This window comes from Gossypium raimondii, chromosome 9, assembly GCF_025698545.1.
Source record: "Gossypium raimondii isolate GPD5lz chromosome 9, ASM2569854v1, whole genome shotgun sequence".
NCBI lineage: Eukaryota > Viridiplantae > Streptophyta > Magnoliopsida > Malvales > Malvaceae > Gossypium > Gossypium raimondii.
The window spans coordinates 17,437,560-17,460,428 of record NC_068573.1 but is presented as its reverse complement, the minus strand read 5'-3'; the positions used below and the strand labels follow the sequence as shown (position 1 = coordinate 17,460,428).

The window sequence follows — 22,869 nt, the reverse complement described above, 5'->3', positions numbered from 1 at the left end:
TGCCTTGACCCATCTACAAGAATTTGATTGGGCTGAGATCAAGGAAAAGGGTCGAGTGAAGCATACTTGGTCTGTTCAAATCTTTGGGAAAAAATCTAAGATGCCCAAGTTCAAGGATGATTCATGTTATTCAAGTGATCGAATGAATGTTCAATTGGGATTGGATTGTCTATTTGGCCATTATGGATTACTTAGTTTACTTCTTTATCTATTTCATTATTAAGACTTTCTTAAGTATTGAATTTTATGTTCACATCTTATCTTAGTTTATATTATATGATTGATTATGTTTGTGTTACTTATATTGATTTTGTGTGCTACTTATATGTCTATGTTACTTAAGTTTTATTAATGGTTTCATGCTTCATTTTTAGTTTATTTATATCTTGTTTATTAGGTACATGGCCAGCCATACAATCTTGTAAGGTACAAGGGACTATTCGGCTACAAATAGAAACATCAACTAGGTAAAATGCAAGCTTGGTGACCCTTCGTATTCCCAGCCAAATCAATATATTAGAGGGATACATACATGTCTAAACGCATGGAATAGAGCTAGTAAATGAAGGTGTATGCATTGGGAAGATTTAAGGACGATTCAATGACCTAGGAAGAAAATCACTATTCAACTAGGTTCATGCATCGACCAAGGGAGGTGTAAATGGCTATTTGTTTCATCCATTGAACCTTCAAATACATGTATGGATGAGTGATAACTCTTGAAAATAATTATATTTCATGTCTTTAGACCTGGCTAATTTCTTATACTTGGGTACATTTAGTGGTATTTTAAGACATTTCATTAGTATTTTTATCATTGCATTAGGAGCTTGGACTATTTTTAAATTCTAGGTACTTTTAATTGTGTGTGGAAGGGTTGTGTTTGGTGATTTGGCAGCTGCATGATATGAAGAAAGAAATAAAGGAATGAAGGTTTGTCGAGGTAAAAGGTTGAACAGTTTGCCACCTTCTATGCCGTGGCAGTTCTAGGAAGATGACCAAGTCAACACTCAACACATACTAGTCTCAGCCTAACTCTACTTGTACCAGAAAAATCTATCTAAAAAAGAAGAAAATATATCGTGGGCTATTGGATTTACCCTAGGAAGAAAAGCTTACAAAAAAGCCAAAGAAGGAAAACCTAAAGAAGGGAGATCGATAAGCAAAAATAGAGGGTAGCGGCTGAGTAGAGACATAAAGAGTAAACCAAAGGCAATACCTCTCAGCCACCACAACAAACTATGATGTTGGATTATGGATTGGTTTGGCAGAAGCCATTTTCCCAAAGTTCTTCCATTCTTTCTTAATTTTTTCTCCCATGAATTAATTTGATTAAAATGATGTTGGATGATATTTTGGTTTTGAATTTTCCTTGCTAGCCCATGAACTAAAACTCACAGGGTTGGGATTACATGATGAAACCTTTACTTTCTTTAATGGTTGAAGCATAGATCTAAATTAATTTACTGTTTCATTTAATTTTTTTAAGTTTTGAATTGTATGCGTGCAGCCCCTAGACATAGACGACTGTGCAACATGCCCATAAACTAATCAAATTCAAAAAAGGTTGGATTAGTTTGACTAAAATTGAATGATATGAACAAGTACTCGACCGATACTTGTAGTAGACTCTAGACATAGAGAAACGTTCATATGGAAAAAAAACAAAACAGTGCAGGATACCACGTTTAAGGCGTATAGACATATATCGCTTGAGGCAAGGTAACTTGAGGTTTTGCTCTCGAAAGAAGCAGACCACTTTAGAATTCTTCCAAGCAGTAGATTGAGTATGATTTCATAGAGGCATTATTGATAGGAAAGGTAGATTCTTAGTAATCCTGACCTTTCAAATAAACATCGTATATCCTCTATCCTTTGCCATAGCTTCTTGCCATAACATATTTAGTTTTTTACTTGTTCGTTACACATTATTCACGTAGTTATTCTCGTAATTGCCATTGCATTTTTACTCCTACTTTGCTTGAGCATTTTCCAGTATTAGGCAGTACACATTTAACACACCTTATTATTCCTCTAAAGTCCACTGCATACTTATCTTTGTTTGTCATATCAATAATCATAATTCATTATAATAACTTGATCACTTTTATACCATCTGATCCCTTGTGGAGACGATCTTACTTATCACTTTATTACTTGATCCAATGTTTATACTTCCCAATTCGCATATCATATTCACACGTGACAAGTTTTCGGCATTGTTGCCGAGGATCGACAAATTGGTGTAATTTGGTATGGTTATTTTAATTAATTCCATTAGTTTTATTTAACCTAGTTTAATTTAATTTCTACAGGTTTGCCATCAGTGCATGTGAAGAGGCATTCCTGCTAACAAAAAACATCATTTTTACACAAAGATTTAAAGAACTTTATGAAAAAGGTGGAACGAACTGCAAAAAATGGCTAGGAATGGGAATGATTCTGGTATGAATGATAATCCGAATGGTCAGGATGTTAATCCTCCTGTCCATAGGGTGATACCTAGTCCGAATGATAATCTGAATAGTTAATACGCTAATCCTTCTGTTCGTAGGGTGATAAATGACCGAGACAAACCAATCTGAGAGCATGTGCCAATTTTGGATGATCTGAATCTAGGGATAGTCACACCACAAATTCAAGCTTAGCAATTCGAGCTGAAACTGATAATGTTTTAGATGTTACAAACAGTATGACAAGTTAGTGGATTACTACTGAAGATCCAAGACTGCATTTAACACTCTTTCTAGAAGTCTTTGACTAGTTTAGACAACAGGGTGTCCTTGAAGATGCTCTGCGACTTAAACTATTTCCATATTCTTTAAGAGGTCGTACGAGAGCATGGCTGAATGCTTTACTGTCTGGAATAGTTGTATCATGGAATGATCTTTGCCAAAGGTTTTTGATATTGTATAATCCACCAAATATGAATGCCAAGCTTAGAAATGACATCACATCTTTTCGACAATCAGAGGATGAAACACTATATGAAGCTTGGAAACAATTTAAAGACTTAATTAGGAAATGTTTGATACATGGATTTCAACTCTGGACTCAGATGGAGATATTCTATAATGGGTTGAATGCGCATATGAGGATGGTAGTTTATGTAACACCCCTAACCCGTCTCCATCGCCGAATTAGGGTTACAGAGAATTACCGAACAATCAGAATAACATTTAACATCAAACCATCTCAATCGAATCATTTAACTTTAATTAAATAAATCTCATTAAAAATCTATCGAACATATGCATTTAGGCCTTAACTCGAGCTTTCAAGGCCCTAAAAATAGTTTAGAAGCAATTTGGGACTAATTTGAAACAATTCAGAAGATATGAGAAAAGTTACAAAATTTGAAAATAGGGGTCACTTGGCTGTGTGGCCAGGCCGTGTAACAATCAATAAAGGGACACACGGCCGTGTTCCAGCCCGTGTCTCAACCCGTGTAACTCACTGAGTTAGGTCACACAGCGTTGTCACAGGCCGTGTGCCAGACCGTGTAACTCTCCTAGTTGTGACATACAGTTGTGTCGCAGGTTGTGTGCTATCCTGTGGAACACACTGACTTGATACACTAACAATTTACAAGTGACACACAACCGTGTGACAGCCCATGTCCCAAGTCATGTGCTCCATAATTTGACCCTAATTCAATCCATTTCAAGGCCAAAGCATACCTATCCAACCATTCCATTTGTGCACACATTCAATAGACCTAAGCATCATTCAAACACTTAGACACATACCATTTTGACATCATATTTCATCTAACCAATATGCCATTAAAAGGCACCACATTCATATCAAAATATCAATGATCAAATCAAAGCAATATAGCTACATTTCAAGCATAGAACCTAGTTTCTTTAACTACCAAGTAACATCACATATAACCATTTACATATCATCACAAGCATACCAACAAGGATCATGTATTTCAAGTACATAAAAGTGCCAAAAATGACTTAACTTGCCATGGCATTAAAAGTCCATCAAACCAAACTTAAACTTGAAAAACATATACATACCAAATCAACCATTAACACATTCATGAACTACCATTACAAAAGGTCCTATACATGCCATTTATAACCTTGGCCAAAATACTCAAAACCTACCGAAATGGTTGTTTGATGGTGTGATAGATCTCCGGTAAGCTTCTAACCAGTCGAAGTTCTGACAATCTACGAAACAAAAGAAAGTAACTACGTAAGCAACTAGTGTTTAGTAAGCTCATATAAACTCAAACATAACTTAACATTTCTTTAGCACAAACTATAGAATAAGCATAATATCACTACCAAGATCATAAGCTTAATAAAAGTCTCTACAAGCACAATCAAACTCACAAGTTAGTAGGTTCATCCATGACACATATGAGTACAATCATATAGTAAGTAGATTTCATATACACATCATTTAACTCATCAACCTTTTCATAAGCTCATGAACCATTTCAATTTTATACTTACCATGCCATTTCCTATACTTACCCGTTGAACCATCAAGAATTACATCAGATACTCGGGAATGCTCACACGTAGTGTGCCTTTCTATATAACCGTAACCTTTCCTTTTTAATAGTGCTCACATGAGCTGTAAAATGGGCCTGCTCACATGAATTGTGGGTCAAAATGTTAGCTACACGATGCTGCTCACACAAACTATGGAGAATCCGCAACAACTACAGGACCTCAGCCATCGGTAGGACATTCAAGACCAGTACCCAAAACATGAAATCCCTAATGACATGACATTCATATCCTAAAAATTATTAAGGTTCAAACAGGATTCGTTATCTGTCAATTACACAAAACATCGATACATAAGCATTTTCAAGTCTGTTTATATTAACATCGATACATAACCATTTTCAAGTCCGTTTATATTAACACAATATAGTAAATAATCAATTTAGCTACCATTAATATGATTATGATTCATACGAACTTACCGCAATAACTATGGTTACAGAAGTAGAATTTGAAACTAATCAAAAGCTTTCGCCTTTCCTCGATTTAAATCTGGTTGTTGTTTATCTTGATCTAAATAAATAATTTCATTCAATTAAGTACTTCAAGTATTCAGCTCAATCAATAATTCATATTTATGAAAAATTATGAAATTACCCTAATATTTTAACATTATATAATTTAGTCCTTAAGCTCATAACTTGAATATTAATCATTTTAACCTAAATTCATATTAACCAATGCTACAAGGGACCTAGGAACAACCCATAATTACCAACAATTCACAACAAAACCCATGGATTTACACTTTAAACAACTTAATCCATATTTCAAAATTCATCAAAAATCACTTAACAAAATAAGTTTATTTAACAACCAAGATTAATAATCTATCAAATAACTTCAAAACATATTAAAGCTCAACCATGACTAGTCCCTGAACCTTTAACATTTTTTTGCAAATTAATCCACAGGCTAGCTAGATTAAACTAAAATGAGTTCAAAAACACAAAAATCATGAAAAACGAGATCAAAATCACTGATCATGCATCAAAAGGAGCTTGGCCGAATATTTTTTCCTCTCAAAAATGGAGGTTTTAGTTTTGAAACAACAAAAATGAAGAAGATGATGATTTTCACTTAATTAAGTTTATGTTTATTTACTATTTTACAATTTTACCCATACCATTAATTAAAAACTTCAATTAAACCTTGTCCATAACTATCTACTAACTTAATTATGGTATATTTACCATCTAAGTACATTAAAGTTCCTTTCCATAGCCATTTAGCCCTTTTAACTAATAGAAACCCACTTTTGCAACATTTACGATTTACTCCTTTTTACCTAATTAACCATTTAAATTTCAAATTTTCTTTACGAAACTTTAATATGACCCTAATATAATCTCATAGAATTTAAATAAATATTAAAATAATAACTCAGTCGTCAGAATTGTGGTCCCAAGACCAATGTTTCTAACACCACTAAAAATGGGTTGTTACAACTCTCCCCCTAAAGGAATTTTCATCCCCGAAAAACTTACCAGAAAATAAGTTTGGGTATTGCACTTTCATAGCTTCTTCTGGCTCCCAAGTAGCTTTCATGAATCCATGACATTTCCAAAGAACTTTAACTAAAGCAATAAGCGTATTCCCTAACTATTTAACTTTCTGAGCTAAAATTCTAATCGATTCTTCATTGTATGATATATCTGGCAGAATCTCAACATCAATAGGTGAAATCACATGTGAATGGTCTGATCGATACTTCCGTAACATCAACACGTGCAATACATTGTGTATTTTATCCAACTTAGATGGTAAATCTAAACGGTAAGTTACTAACCCAATTCTTTCAGTAATCTCATACGACCCAATGAATTCTGGAATAAGTTTTCCTTTTTGACCAAAATGGAAAACTGTTCTCCAAAGCGATACTTTTAAGAACACTCTGTCGCTGACTTGAAATTCAATGTCTTTTCTGTTCAAATCTGAATATAATTTATGACAATCAAAAGCAGCTGTCAAACAATCACGAATTACTTTGACTTTTTCTTCAGTTTCCTGAATCAAATCAACACCAAATATGTTTTTCTCACCCAGTCCAGTATAATGGAGTTCTACATTTTCGACCATACAAAGCTTCATACAGCGCCATTTTAATACTCACATGATAACTATTATTTTATGCAAACTCAACCAACGGAAGAAATTTCTCCTAGCTACTCTCAAACTCTAAAATACAATAACGGAGCATATCTTTAAGTACCTGTATCACTCACTCAAACTGACCATCGGTCTATACATGGAATGTTATATTGAAATGTAGTCGAGTACCCAAAGCTTCATGCAATTTACTCCAAAATCGATAAGTAAACTGTGAATCTCTATCGGAGATAATAGACATTGGCACACCACGCAGTCTAACAATCTCAGAAACGTATAGTTCTGTCAACGTATCAAGTGAATAATCCGTACATACTAGAATGAAATGTGCAGATTTAGTTAAACGATCAACTATAACCCAAATAGCATCTTTATTTCGCGGAGACAAGGGTAACCCTGATACAAAATCCATCGCAACTCGTTCCCATTTCCATTATGGAATCATAATAGGTTGTAACAGTCCAAAGGTACCTGATGCTCGGCTTTAACTTGCTGACAGATTAAACATTTTGATACAAACTCTGAAATTTCTCACTTCATACCTAGCCACCAATACATTTGTTCCAAATCACCGTACATTTTGTTACTACATGGGTGTATAAAAAATTACTACTATGAGCTTCCTGTAAAATCTTCTGAATAACGTTAGAATTCCTCAAAATACATATTCTATTTTGGAAACACAAACTACAATCTAGACTAACACGAAATTTTAAATCATGTGTCATTTCAATCTGTTCTCATTTAGCAATCAACTTAGAGTCACTTTTCTGAGCTTCACAAATCTACTGTAGAAATGTCAGTCTAGCTTTTAATTCTGCTACAATGGAACCATCATCAATCAACGTCAAACGAGTATTCAAAGCTCGCAAAACAAATAAAGCTTTTCTATTTAAAGCTCGCAAAATAAATATTACTAGAAAGAACATACGTTTTCTCCTTACTTATTGGTTAATTTGTCCCCATTTAGTTATCTTTAGCACATATTTTAGCATTTTCAGTTCAGTAAATTGTATTTTATAACTCAGTGGATCTTAGCTTATTTATCCTTAATTTTGTCATGTTTTGGTACCAATGTCACTACATGAGTATTTTCAGATTTAATTTTGTCATGTTTTGGTACCAATGTCGCTACATGAGTATTTTCAGATTGCACCGAGAATTATCGATGCACCTAACAGCTGTCCGAATAAGAACAAAAATGTGTGCGCTGTCCAGTCTGGTATAACCAACTTGTACGTACAGAGGCAGCATGATTCTGATGAAAGGACACCTGGGCTATTTGGGAAGAATATAAATATTCACGTGAAAATAAAAAAAATGAGGCTTTTTGGGGGGTATTATCTTCTTGAACCTATCTTTTGAAGTTTTTTGGCTATGGCGGCTTAAGTCTCCTACAGGTGAACCATGTGAAAGGGACGCAAATCAGCTCTTCATTAGGAGCCCTCAGTGCGACACAAGAGGGAATGAAATGATTCAAGTTGAGATTCTCTAAGAATAGTATTCTCCATTTGTTTCTTTTATATTTCTTTTCTGAACGATGGTGATTACTTTCTATTTCATGTTTGTACAGAAGTACACATGATTTCTAGGTTAAATGTTATTTTATTTAATCTTGCTTCTACTTTTTAATCTTTAGGTTTGAATATTTTTAGCACGAAAATGTTATTGCGGTCACTGACACTGGAAAGTGCAGCGACTGTTCAAGCTAACAAGCATGACAACAGAAGTTGCTTAAGGATTAGAGGAATTTAATCCACTTGTTCTTAATAGTGTTCCATTTCCATCATCAAAAGGTATGGTTAATGTGCATGTTTAAGTCTTAGATTAAATATAGAAGTTAAGCTTGGTAAGATATTCATTGCCATTTAATGCATCGGCAAACACCTATCCTTTTATACCTTGTGAGCAGTTAGTATTCTATTGAATATTCACATTGGGGATCCCAAATTATCATTATCATATTTTATCTTATTGTTTTCAAGTTATTGCTTTGACAACTACTCTAACAATTTATCTAGTTTCTATCTATTTATTGCATTGACATTGATAGACAAAAGACAACTATCCTCGTTGGATCGATATTTAATAGACTCATATCTGCCTACTATACTTGCATCGACAGTGTATGCTTACACATTATTGTTCTGACATTAAACAGTCGATCAATCATGTTGTCAATAAAAATGCCACAGTAAAACAATATTAGCAACCTGGAAGACTACAACCTCTACCTTTTCCTCAGCGATTTCATAATTCTAAGCAGGATATTCAGTTCAAAAAAATTTTTAATGTATTGAAGCAACTCCATATCAACATACCACTAGTAGAAGCTTTGGAGCAAATTCCCAATTAAGTGAAATTTAAGAAAGATATATTGTCAAAGAAGTGCATATTGGGATAATTTGAGATTGTTGCTCTCGCTAAAGGGCACACATCAATGTTGACGAACAAATTACCTCTAAAGTTGAAGGAACCAAGGAGTTTCACTATCCCATATTCAATTGGAAATCATTATGTTGGTAAGGCATTATGTGACCTAGGAGCGAGTATAAATATAATGCCTATGTCTATTTTCAAGAAGCTGGGAATTGGAAAAGCAAGATCTACTACGGTTATGTTACAACTAGCTAATCGATTCTACGCGCATCCGGAAGATAAAATTGAAGATGTGCTGGTAAGAGTAGAAAAATTTATCTTTCTTATGGATTTCATTATTTTAGAATGTGAAGCTGACCAAAATGTGCCAATTATTCTAGGAAGACCTTTTCTTGCTACAGCAGGACGTTAATTGATGTGTAGAAAGGCGAGCTAACTATGAGGGTAAATGATCAACAAGTTAACTTCAATGTATTTAAAGCTTTGAAATGTGCTAATATTAATGATGAATGACATGCCATTAGGTTGATAGAAATAGCAGTGGAGAAGTTCACCAGATTTTGCCACAACAATTTCAACAATGACAAAGACTCACTTTAGCCGATTTATACAGTAAGTTTTGAGGAATTCAATGAATTTATGGAAGCTAAGCAGGTTTTGGATAGACTAAGGAAGAATTTTGAATCTTTTGATTTATCAAATCGATCTTTCAATCCTCTAAAACCTTTTATAGAGGAACCTCCTACACTAGAGTTAAAACCTTTGCCGCAGTATTTGTAATATGCTTATTTGGGCGACAACTGTACTTTTCTTATGGTAATTTTTATGAAGCTAACACCCAAGCAAGAGGCAAGGTTGTTAAAAGTTCTTCGGCAATTTAAGAAGGCATTGAGATAGACCTTGGCTAATATAAAGGGAATTAGCCCTGCATTTTCCATGCATAAAATTTGTACAATTTGTACAATGGCCCTAGTAATTCCATTGAATAGAAATGAAGACTGAATCCGATCATGAAAGAAGTTGTCAAGAAAGAGATTATTCTGTGGCTTGATTTCAGACAGCTCATGGGTGAGTCTTGTACAATGTGTACCCAAGAAAGGAGGTGTCACAGTGGTAAGTAATGATAACAATGAGCTCATACCAACTTGCACTATCACGGGATGGAGAGTATGTATGGATTACCGCAAGCTTAACAAGGCAACTAGGAAGGACAATTTTCCCCTACCATTCATTGTTTAGATGTTGGATAGATTAGCTGGGAAAGCTTTCTACTACTTTTTGGATGATTATTCAGGATATAATCAGATTGCCATAGCTCCCAATGACCAAGATTAGAAAACTGTCACATGTCCATATAGTACTTTTGTGTTCAAACGGATGTCATTCGAGTTATGTAATACCCCAGCAACATTTCAATGTTGTATGATAGTCATATTCTCTGACATGGTGGAAAATTTTCTTAAAGTCTTCATGGACGATTTTTCTGTGTTCAGCAATGATTTTCAGGATTGCTTGAAATATCTAGAATTGGTTTTGTGCCGTTGTGAAGAAATGAATCTTATTTTAAATTGGGAAAAATGTCAATCCATGGTTCATAAAGAATTTGATCTGGGGCATAGGATATCGCAAAGAGAAATTGATGTGGATAGAGCAAAAATTGCAGTGATAAACAAATTGCCACCTCCCACTAGTGTCAAGGGTATTAGAAGTTTTTTAGGTCATATAAGTTTTTATAAAAGATTCATTAAAGATTTTTTTAGGATATCTAAACCTTTGTGCACTTTGTTGGAGCAAAATAGACCTTTCAATTTTGATAAACATTGTTTGGTAGCCTTCGAAGAGTTAAAGAAAAAAATTATAGCAACATCGATTGTAGTAGCTTCGGAATGGACACTACCTTTTGAACTCATGTGTGACGCCAACGATTATGATGTGGGAGCCATTTTGGGGCAAAGGAAAAACAAAATAATACATGCAATATATTATGCTTAATTACATCACCACAAAAAAGGAATTATTGGTTCTGGTGTTCGCGTTCAATAAATTTCGTTCTTATCTAGTTGGTATAAAGGTCATAGTCTACACAGATCATTCTACTATTAAGTATCTAATGAGTAAGAAAGATAATAAGCCGAGGTTGATTAGGTGGATACTTTTACTACAGAGTTTGACTTGGAACTTAGAGATCGGAAAGGGACTATGAATCAAGTGGCTGACCACCTAATCTCAACAGTAAAAGAAGATGAAAATTTCTTCATGACGTCAAGCACTATTATTAGATGAACCTTTCTTGTTTAAACATTATGCTTATCAAATAATTAGGAAGTGTGTTCCTAATGATGAAATACATAGCATCCTGCAGCATTGTCATTGTAACCTCCCGAACCTGACCTTGACGTTATGGCCGAATCGTGAAGGCCACATTGGACACCTTAGTTCGAACCTACTCTAACGAAAGTTTAAAACCTTCAAGTAATCTCTTTTATAAAATCGTGGTTTCTATTGTTAACTTTGGAAAACATCCATTTACTTAGTCCAACTATGCTTTAGTCAAATTAGTGAATAAGGTGAATTTTTAAAAAACCTAATGGTCATCCTTGCTTTAGAAAAAGAATTAACTTAGCCATGTATCATGCATAGTCTAATTTCAATACTCAAGATCCGTAAAACTAATCCAAGTATGAGTGTCATGCATGCATGGTAATCCCCAAAAAACAAACAGTCACAAACCACAATTTTAAATAGCTTACAATCCCAAAAATCGAATAATAAAAATAATTAGAAAAATAGACCAAAAATAAAATTAAAGTAAATTCATATAAAGAAATTCAGTCTGAAGTCTACGGTACATCTGCATGCAAATCTCGATCCTAAGTTCGTTCATTACCTAAGAAGTTAAGGTAACGGGGTGAGCTTAACAAGCTAAGTTTGAGACTAAACAACCATGCATTACGCATTCATTCAAGAAATTTTATAGAGATACCCATAGCACATTCAAACATTACCAATAAAAATTTAAATGCACATGATTGTGACAAATGCCCATGTGAGATCCTACCCAAACCATACGCTACACACCACGAGTTCACCAGAACCCGTCGCCGAACTCCAACAAATGCAAGCATAGCTCGATGTGGTAAAACCACCAATAATCAATAATCCAGAAAATATGTCGAATATCAAATAGTGCGATACAATCGGCAATAACATATAATATGCGATAAAATCACCAATCCCCTAGATACTCCAAATACAGTGCACTGACTACGAATATATGCGAACATAATATGCCGCCGGTACCCCATAGAACTTCTCCGTCAACCACAAAATATCCCAACCTAATGCATATGAAATATGTCACACAAACTCATATATATTCATATTCCAACTTTCAAATTACCATTAAGAAGGAATCTATCAATATCATTCAATTGGACATACTTTATGAATTTTATTGTGTATAAATAGCAACCTCATCAATATAAATCATAGAAAATATCTCATCAATTTAAATCATGCATAAACCTAATATCTCAATAATTCATACCATTCAATCAAACATTCTCACAGCACATGATACAATTATGCATAACAATCACAATCACAATCACACATTCATGCTGTCAAACTAGCAATTTTACCAACACATCAATCTTTTAAGGTTCGAAACGTACCTAGTTTGGCCACTCACAAAACTAATATTTTGGCCATTAATTCAATTCAATCAGCAAGCTACTTTATCCAATATGACATGACATTTACCATTACCAAACAAATTTATGAGTTTAGGACTCACACTTTATTTCTCGCTTCCTCGTACCATACTAGCGAATCTTCCAACGATCATTAATAAATTCTTATACGAGCCTAAACTAAAATTTAGTATAAATTCAATAAATTTACCTTTAAACCAACCCCCAAATACCCACTTATGGGTTCAAACCCATCGTCAAAATTATAACTATTTTATGAATCCAAACTAGTTAGATTTCTTAGATTATTTTGATACAAATTGTACGTGCGATCGTTCTTCAGCTTTACAGTTGATTTGGGACGTTTGGATCAGCAACTAACTCAATAACATATTGGAAAATTAGTAGCTAATAATGATTAAATTCATTCATCTAACCAATCCATAACCTTTACCCAACAACTATGTCAGAACAACAAACTAGTTTACGCTTAATTACACTTAAGCTTCTCGATTTGTGAGTTCTGAAAGGTCAATCAATCAAGAACGTTCTTCCCCAATTGACATTGTTTTAGTGGTCAATTACAAGGGTTCAAGCACTCAAAATAAGGCTAAAATTAAATGGGCAAGATGCAAGAAACAAAATAGCCCCCTTTTCTACACATATGCCCACGCATCACCACCCATGGTGGTTAGAATTGGGGCTAAATTTTAAAACGGTTTAAGACCTAATTACAAGTCAAAAAAAATCAAAATCCCCCAAATTCAAGATCTGGATATTTAGTTTTTTAACTTGCAAGATTACCCAAGAAATTAAAATAAAAAGAGGTTTTCAACAAGCCAATCGAGATGGGCGGCAATGGCACTTCTTGGCAAGGTTGGTGTTGATCTTGGAGATTTAAGATTTCAGTTTTGGGGTAGGGATTAAGATTATGCTCAATCTTCAAGATAAAAGAAAGAAAAATCAAGAGTGAATGGTGGTTATAGGTGCGATGACAACAATGGTAGGAGAAGGAGAAAAGAAAAAATAAATAAAGATCAAGAGAGGGAGAGGAGATTAGGGACGGCTAAGGTAGGAGAAAAGAGAGTTAGAGGTTGATTATTTTGAATAAAAATTCTGTTTATACCTAGGTTTACTAGGCTTGGACGGCAACACATTAAATAAACACGAGAACATTGCAAAAATTAGTTTATTTTGCAAGAGATGGGACTTAAACTTGGGACCTCCAACTAACTTTCATGCTTCCACATTTAATAAGTAACCATTTGGCCAATTTCTTATTTTTTATATATTTCTACTTTTTTATTGAGCTAAATTTTGGGAGGTTACAGCTCTATCCCCTTAAAGAAATTTTGACCTTGGAATTACCTGATTCGAAAAGATGAGGATATTGAAGTCGAATTGAGTTCTTCGGCTCCCAAGTAGCCTTTCGATGCCATGATTTCTCTACAACACCTTAATGGGTGGAATTTGCTTTTGTCTTAACACTTTGATCTTACGTTCTAATATTCAAACCAGTTCCTCCACAAATGACAAATCGAGTCTAACATCAATCTTCTCGACTGGAATAATATGCTTGGAATCGAATCAATACTGTCTCAACATCGAAACATGAAATACATCGTGAATACAATATAACTTAAGAGGCAGTTCGAGTTGGTAAGCCATAGGACCAACCCTCTTAAGCACTCAATAAGGACCAATAAAACTAGGGATTAACTTACCCTTTCAACCAAACTTCAACCTTTCTTCCATTTAAAGACTTTTCAGAAAACTTAATCCCCCACGTTGAACTCAATATCCTTGTACCTCAAATTGGTATACGACTTCTTTTTATCAGAAGCTACCTTCAATCTTTCTAGAATTAACCGAATCTTATCTTCGGTTCCAATGACCAACTCTGGGCCAATCAACTTCCTTTCACCCACTATAGTTCAAAATAAAGGAGAGCGACACTTACGACTATAAAGAGCATCATAAGGTGCCATTTGGGTACTTGACTGATAACTGTTATTATAGGCAAACTCTGCCCTAGGTAAATGTTCTTCCCAACCACTTTGGAAGTCAATTACTCAACTTCTCAACATATCCTCCAATATCTGAATGATCATTTTCTACTGACCATCGGATTGTGGATAGAAACCCGTACAGAAATCCAATCGAGTACCCAAAGACTCGTGTAATTTCTTCCTGAATCAAGATGTGAATCTAGGATCCCAATCTGAAATAATCGACACTGGTACACCATGTAATCTCACTATCTCATAAACATAAAGCTTAGCTAACTTCTGGAGAGAATAATCAGTGGGAACAGGAACAAAATGGGTGGACTTAGTCAATCTGTCCACTACAACCCAAATCGAATCTTTCTTAGTAGGTGTCAAGGCAACCCACTAAAAAATCCATTGTTACTCTCTCCCACTTCCACTGTGGTATTCGAATCAATTGGAGCAACCCTGATGGATATTGATGCTCTGTTTTAACTTGCTGGCAAGTCAAACATTTAGATACGAATTCGGTCACTTCATGTTTAAAACTCGACCAACAATACACTTCCCTCAAGTCTCGATACATCTTACTACTACCAAGATGCATAGCATAAGGGCTACTATGTGCTTCCTGAAGTATAGATTGTCTCAAATTCTGATCATTAGGCACATAATATCTCCCTCTAAAGCACAAAATTCCCTTAAGAGTTAATCCCGAAGTCCTCAGTCAATCCATCCTCAACCTGTTTAAACTAAGGTGTTAGAGTTCCATCCAAACTCTACTTATCCTTAATTTCTTGAACCTAAGTAGGCTTTACTTGCAATTCTCCCAAAATACCACCATCATCAAAGAGACTCAAGTGAGCAAACATAGCCCTCAAGTCAGACATTGTCTTTCTACTTAAGGTATCAGCCACAACATTGGTCTTCCCAGGATGATACTCGACCGTATAGTCATAATCCTTTAACAACTCAATCCATCTTTATTGCCTCAAATTAAGTTCCTTTTATGTGAGGAGATATTTGAGACTCTTTTGATCGGTGTAAATAATACACTTCTCACCATACAAGTAGTGTCTCCAAATTTTGAGAGCAAACACAACAGTCGCCAACTCCAAATTATGAGTAAGGTCATTACCTTCATGTGGCCTAAGCTGTCTCGAAACATAGGCTACCAATTTACCATCCTGCATCAAGATGCAACCAAGTCCAACATACGAAGCATCGTTACACACAACATATTCTTTACTGAATTTTGGTTGAATTAAAACGAGAGCTTCTATCAACATGAATTTTGACTTTTTGAAACTAGCCTACTATTTGTCTCCCTACTTAAAAGGAGCAATCTTCTTCAACAGCTTAGTTAACGAGTAGTTATGAAGGAAAAACCCTCAACAAACCTTCGATAATACCCAGAAAGACCCAGAAAACTTTGAATTCCCGAAACAGTCTTTGGTTCCCTCTAATCTAGGATAGCTTCAACTTTTATGGGATCTACGCGAATACCCTCAAGCAATACCATGTACCCAAAAACATCACTTCCTTTAACCAAAATTCACACTTATTGAGTTTAGCAAAAAGTTACTTTTCACAGAGTATCTATAAAACAAATCTCAAATGCCCATCATGCTCGGTCTCTATCTTAAAGTACACAAGGATGTCATTAATGAAAACCGCGATGATCTAATCAAGGAAACGCTAAAAGACATGATTCATTAGGTCCATGAAAACCGTTGGAGCATTAGTCAAACAAACAGGCGTGACAAGGAACTCGTAATGTCCATAACAATTCCTAAAAGCGGTTTTCGGGATATCAGATTCTTTCACTTTGAGTTGGTAATACCCAGATCTTAAGTTAATTTTGGAAAAGACAGTTTCACCTCTGAATTGATCGAATGGGTCGCCAATCCTTAGTAAAGGGTACTTATTCTTGATAGTTAATTTATTCAGTTACCGGTAATCAATGCACAACTGTAAGGCTCCATCTTTATTTTTGACAAATAAAATGGGTGTGTCCCATGGCGAAACACTAGGTCTAATAAAACCTCTATCCAATAATTCTTGCAAAACTCCTTAAGCTCTTTTGCTGACATACGGTAGGGAGCAATGGACACCGGTTTCATTCCCGACAATAACCCAATTCTAAAGTCCACTTCCCTCTCCGGAGGTAACCTTAGTAATTCCTCAAAAAATACATTAGGAAATTCCCAAACTATACAAATACTTTCAACTAAATGATCAACGGCGCTTGCATCTCGAACATAAGACAAAAATGCTTCACACCCTTTTCGTACCATCTTTTCTGCTACTAAAGCAGAGATTACATTGGAAAAATAATTTCGACGCTCCCTTACCATAATGACTTCATTCCCAAACTTAGTCACTAAAGTCACCCTCTTTAATGCACAATCTACTCGAACTTGATGCTCAATTAACCAGTCCATCCCCAAAATCAAATCAAATTCATTGAAAGGAAGTTTTATCAAATCAACAAGAAATCCCTCTCCCTGAACCTCTAAAGGACATATTTTATAAGCTTATTCACAAGTGTGGAGGATCCTAAGGGACTAACTATAGTTACAATGTTTTTGGTTTCCTCTGCCCCAATTCCCAAATTTACAGCCACATTACAAGCAACATATGAATGGGTAGATCCTTTATTAATTAAAGCAAAATAGGGTATCGAATAAATAGTGAAGGTACCTACTATGATGTCAGTCGCATCTCTATCCTCTCGACACCTAGTCGCATAACCCAAGGTAGTTGTCTCGGCTCAACTCGATTCGCACCTTGAACTGGTGCTCTTTAACCCCAATTACCATTCCCATTTTGATTCTGATTACGGCCCCTCTGAGCACCCTTATTACCTCTCTAATTTTTACCCCCAACTAGGCCTTGATTCTAAGCTGGAGCTTGCACTTGATCCTAAAGGTGAGGACAATCCCTAATCTTATGCTCCATCAAATCACATACCAAACAACCACCCATCCTCCTTTAACACTCGCCCGAATGGCACCTCTGACAATACTGGTAAACCTGAATCTGCCCTGCTATATGGTCCACTGCTTCCCTATTCTGAGGTGGTCTAGCCTCTCTGGCCTACTTAACAAGTCATGGATTTAGGCCAGTAGCACCCGTTTCTCTTTTGAGTTGATCTCTTTATTTCCCTTTCTTCTCATGCTCCACACGCTTAATCTCCTAAATAATCTCGGTCTTCTCGACCAAAGCCTCAAACACATGCTCTTGGTCGAAGCTACTTGAACTTTGAGGCCATACCTCAGACCCTCCTAAAAACGGAAACTCTTTTTCTACTCAAACGCCACCATACTAGGTGCATAGCGGCTCAACCTTAGAAATTCTACCTCATACACAGAAATTGTCTTGTCTCCTTATTTAAGCTCAATAAATTCCAAATGACTGGCCTCCACATAATGAGGGCCCACAAGCCTACTCTGAAAGGTATCCTAAAAATAAGCCCAATTAATTCGCTCTAGGAACGTACCTCCAATCACTGATTGGCACCATCGATAAGCCTCATCCCTTAATACTGACACGACCCCCTTAAGCTTCTGCTTAGGAGTGCAATCCAAATCCTCTGAAATCCATTTAGTGGTTTCTATCCAATAATCAGCCACTCTAGGAGTAGTTTCAACAATACCTCTAAACAATTCTACCCCATTAGAGCAGAGCCTCCCAGCAATCGTCCCATGACTAACTCCTCCTATTAAATCCCCAACAACCCTGTTTAAAGCCCTAAATAGAGCCTAAGGTACTAGATTATTCTCAACATGGTCATCATTAGTATACCCATTTTCCATATTCCCACCATCAGTAGTGAGTTCACTATTAACCTCATTCTATTCATTATCCTATTCTCGCCCCAATGATGCAGTCGACTCAACTGAAGCCCTCAAAGGTTGCCCTACAGCCCCTCCTACCACGAGTTATCATTCCACGTGCGCTTATTTCTGTCTTTTATGAATCTACAATTTTCAAGTAAGAGCATTTAGTGTTGGAATGTCGGCACCCCTACGGCGCAGCGGAAAAATAAAACACCCGGCGATCCTAACCATGGATCCATGTGTGAAGAACGAATCGGGGTGAAAAAGGGTTTTGAAATTACAGAATGGTGATTCTGAGTAGACAGCGACACCTCGATAATGAGTAATCTGATCTACTATCGAATCAAGCCGCAATCTTTGATGGCTCCAACCTCTACGTAATCCACCCAGTTGACTATGAACGGAAGGAATTCCCAAATAGTTTTGGAGAAGAGTTTGCTTTGACGGCTGCTAGACTCACCAAGGAAAGAAAAACGGGATTTTATATCTTATTTTTTTAGGGTTTTTCAAAATTAAATAAATATAATAATGTTTAAAAAACTGAAAATTATAATTACATTAATTATAATAAAGATTTTGGTAAACTATATTTATTTATATACGAACCAAAATCATATTCTCATTATGTGTACAACAACCTTGTACATATAATGTGTTTGATATTTGATTACCTAATTAAATTAATTCTATAATTAATTTAATTCATGCGACAACCAAACACAATACTAATTATGTTTTATTTCGTTCATTTCAACTATAGGGTGTGACCCTGTAAGTTCTTGTAACGTTAGTAGTAATGTTAGAACGATTCCAATGTTACAAACTATGAGTGGCACCTAGCAATGCATCATTGCTACATAAGTCACAAGAAATCATGATTCGACATAAGCTTTTTATGATTAATCTTTTCATGCACTAATCCTTAAGTCCTTTATCTCTGGATTGAACATAAGTCATGGAATAGTCACACTTGTATAGTCCATTCCATGTTCCTTGATATCTTAAGTAGACTATGATATACAAATAAGTATGACATCTCATATTAGCTTATTTGAGCATGGCCATGCATTTCTAGTCTCACTCAATCAAGTGACCTAAGATATTACTCCCATTATATAGGAGGGACTTATCCTATATCGATCAACCATATCCCTCTACATAGATTATGGTATATCCAACATCAGCCTTTATAGAACAACCGATTCGGTTATACGTTTGACTGTATCAAAATATACAACTCACGATGTTGGGATTATGATGATCTCAAGTCTGAGGATCATATACATATTAATCACTATGAGTAATGTCGTGATAATTACATAATAATCCAAGAAACATACTCATAACGGGTCAGTCCAATATGTTGTTCTCTAACAAACATATTCATGCATCGATTCTGACACTCCATATCAATGACAACTCTTTATCATCAATCAATTACATGTTAGTCTTAATGCATTATCGTTGTCCTATCCAACAATAATACTTGACTAAGGACCTTTTAAGAATAATCATATTATTCTCAGGACATTATTATAAAACAGTTTATTTATACACACAGAAAAGAAACTGAAATAATAATGGTAACACCTTATATTAATAAACATGATAAATCAAGTATGTTATTACAACCATCTCATGATTGATCTTTGGGAATACTCTAACATTTAGTACATTGTTTAGTCTTGTACGTACTTGCAATAGTCTCTATACTCTTACTAAAGTTCTGCTATCGTTTCTATGGACTTGGCATCGGACCTTAGGACTCTTTCATTCCCTGTAAATAGTACTTTCAAAATTTTGTAGTTTGTTTTTCTCAAATATACCATTTGTTCATGTATGCATGCATACAGACCCATTTTGAAAAGGTTTGCAAATCTGAGGTTTTGAAACTAAGCTCTAATACCACTAAATGTAACCTCTCAAACTCAGCCTAGATGTTACAGACAAATCGTGAAGGCCACATTGGATACCTTAGTGTTGAACCTACTCTAACGACAGTTTAACACCTTCAAGTACTCTATTTTATAAAATCGTGGTTTCTATTGTTAACTTTGGAAAATGTTCCTTTACTTAGCCCAACTATGCTTTTGTCAAATTAGTGAAAAAGGTGAATTTTTACAAAACCAAATTTTCGGATTGCTTTAGAAAAATCATTTTGAATACCTTTTTAGCAGCGGCAAAATATCATTACTAGTCAAATTATTAACTTAGCCATGTATCATGCATAGCCTAATTTCAATATGCAAGATCCGTAAAACTAATCCAAGTATAAGTGTCATGCACGCATGGTAATCCCCAAAACACAAACAGTCTCAAACAACAGTTTTAAATAACTTACAATCCTAAAACCCGAATAATAAAAATAATGAGAAAAATGAACCAAAAATAAATTTAAAGTAAAATCATATGATGAAATTGAGTCTGAATTCCAGTGTACGTCCGCATGCCAATCTCGATCCAAAGTTCGTTCATTGCTTGAGAAGTTAAGGTAATGGGTTGAGCTTAACAAGCATGGTACGAGACTAAACAACCATGCATTAAAAATTAATTCAAGCAATTTTATAGAGATACCCATAGCACATTCAAACATTATCAATAACAATTTAAATACACATGATCATGACAAAAGCCTATGTGAGATCCTACCCATACCATCCGCTACATACCACAAGTTCCCCAAAACTCGTCTGTCGAACTCTAACAAATGTGAGCATAGCTCGATGTGGTAAAACCACCAATAATTAATAATGCAAAAAATCTACCGAATCTCAAATAGTGTGATACAATCGCCAATAACATATAATATGCGATAAAATTGCCAATCTCCTCGGTACTCTAAATGCAGTGCACTGACAAAAAATAGAATGCCAACTTAATATGCCATTGGTACTCCACGAAACTCCTTCCTCAACCATAAAATATCTCAACCCAATGCATATGCAATATGTCACACAAACTCATACATATTCATATTTCAATACTTGTCATGTTTATTTGCTATGTTCAACACGTCCTCAATAATCACATACTTTCGTACTAGGAAATAGAGTTCCAACTTTTAAATTACCATTAAGATGCTATCTATCAATATCATTCAATTTCACATACTTTACGAATTTCATTGTGCATAAATAGCAACCTAATATCATTCAATCATGGATCAACCTAATATCTCAATAATTCATAAATCTAATATAATTTCATGCACTTAAATCATGGATAAACCTAATACCTCAATAATTCATACCATTCAATCAAACATTCTCAATCACACATTCATGCTGTCAAACTAGTAATTTTACCAACACATTAATTTTTTAAGGTTCAAAACGTACCTGGTTTTGCCACTCACAAAACTAATATTGGCCATTAAGCCAATCCAACCAGCAAGATAATTTATCAAATATGACATGACATTTACCATTACTGAAGCAATTTACGAGTTTAGGACCCACACCTTCTTTCTCGCTTCCTCACAGCATACTAGCGAATCTTCCAATTTTCCTTAATAAACTCTTATACGAACCTAAACCAAACTTTAGTATAAATTCAACCAATTCACCTTTAAACCAAACCTCAAATACCCACTTATGGGTTCAAACCAATCGTCAAAATTATAACTATTTTACGAATCCAAACTAGTTAGATTTCTTACACTGTTTTCATGCAAATCATACGTGCAATCGTTCTTCAATTTTACGGTCGATTTGGGACATTCTAATCAACACCTAATTCAATAATATACTGGAAAATCAGTAGCTAATAATGATTAAATTCCTTCATCTAATCAATCCATAACCTTTACACAACAACTATGTCGAAACGACAAACTAGTTTACGCTTAATTAAACTTACGCTTCCCAATTTGTGAGTTCCGAATGGCCAATCAGTCAAGAACTTTTTCCCTAATTGACATATGTTTAAAGGCTGATTAGAAATGTCCAAAAACTCAAATTTAGGTTTTTAACTTGCAAGATTACCTAAGAAATTTTAGAAGAAAAAAAAAGGTCTTACACAAGCTAATAGAGATGGGCGGCAGGTTGGAGTTGATCTTGGAGATTCAAGATTTCAATTTTGGGGCTGTTCTAATTGAAGAAAAATGGTAGCAAGGTAGGGATGAAGATGATGCTCAATCTTAAAGACAAAAGAAAGAAAAAATCAAGAGTCAATGGTAGTGATAGGTGCGACGGCAACAATAGTGGGAGAATGAGAAAAGAAAAGAAAAAAATAAAGATAAAGAGAGGAAGAGGAGATTAGAGACAACTAAGGTAGGAGAAAAGTGAGTTAGAGGGTGATTATTTTGAGTAAAAATTGTATTTAA

General features: G+C 35.0%; 1 protein-coding gene and 1 non-coding gene across 2 annotated transcripts in view; one reads left to right on the top strand and one right to left on the bottom strand.

The window, feature by feature from the left end:
* Positions 1 to 2,420: 2,420 nt before the first annotated feature.
* Positions 2,421 to 22,869, top strand: part of LOC105798560 (ferric reduction oxidase 2) — a 35,293-nt gene continuing 14,844 nt past the window's right edge. Inside the window, exons 1-2 of the mRNA XM_012628674.2 lie at positions 2,421 to 2,495; positions 2,765 to 2,898. Coding sequence (XP_012484128.2) covers positions 2,421 to 2,495; positions 2,765 to 2,898 — 209 coding nt within the window. The remainder of the gene's footprint in view (positions 2,496 to 2,764; positions 2,899 to 22,869) is intronic.
* LOC128032958 (small nucleolar RNA R71) lies at positions 2,936 to 3,042 on the bottom strand. Its single transcript, XR_008189296.1, has one exon. It is a non-coding gene; the product is annotated as a small nucleolar RNA R71 (small nucleolar RNA).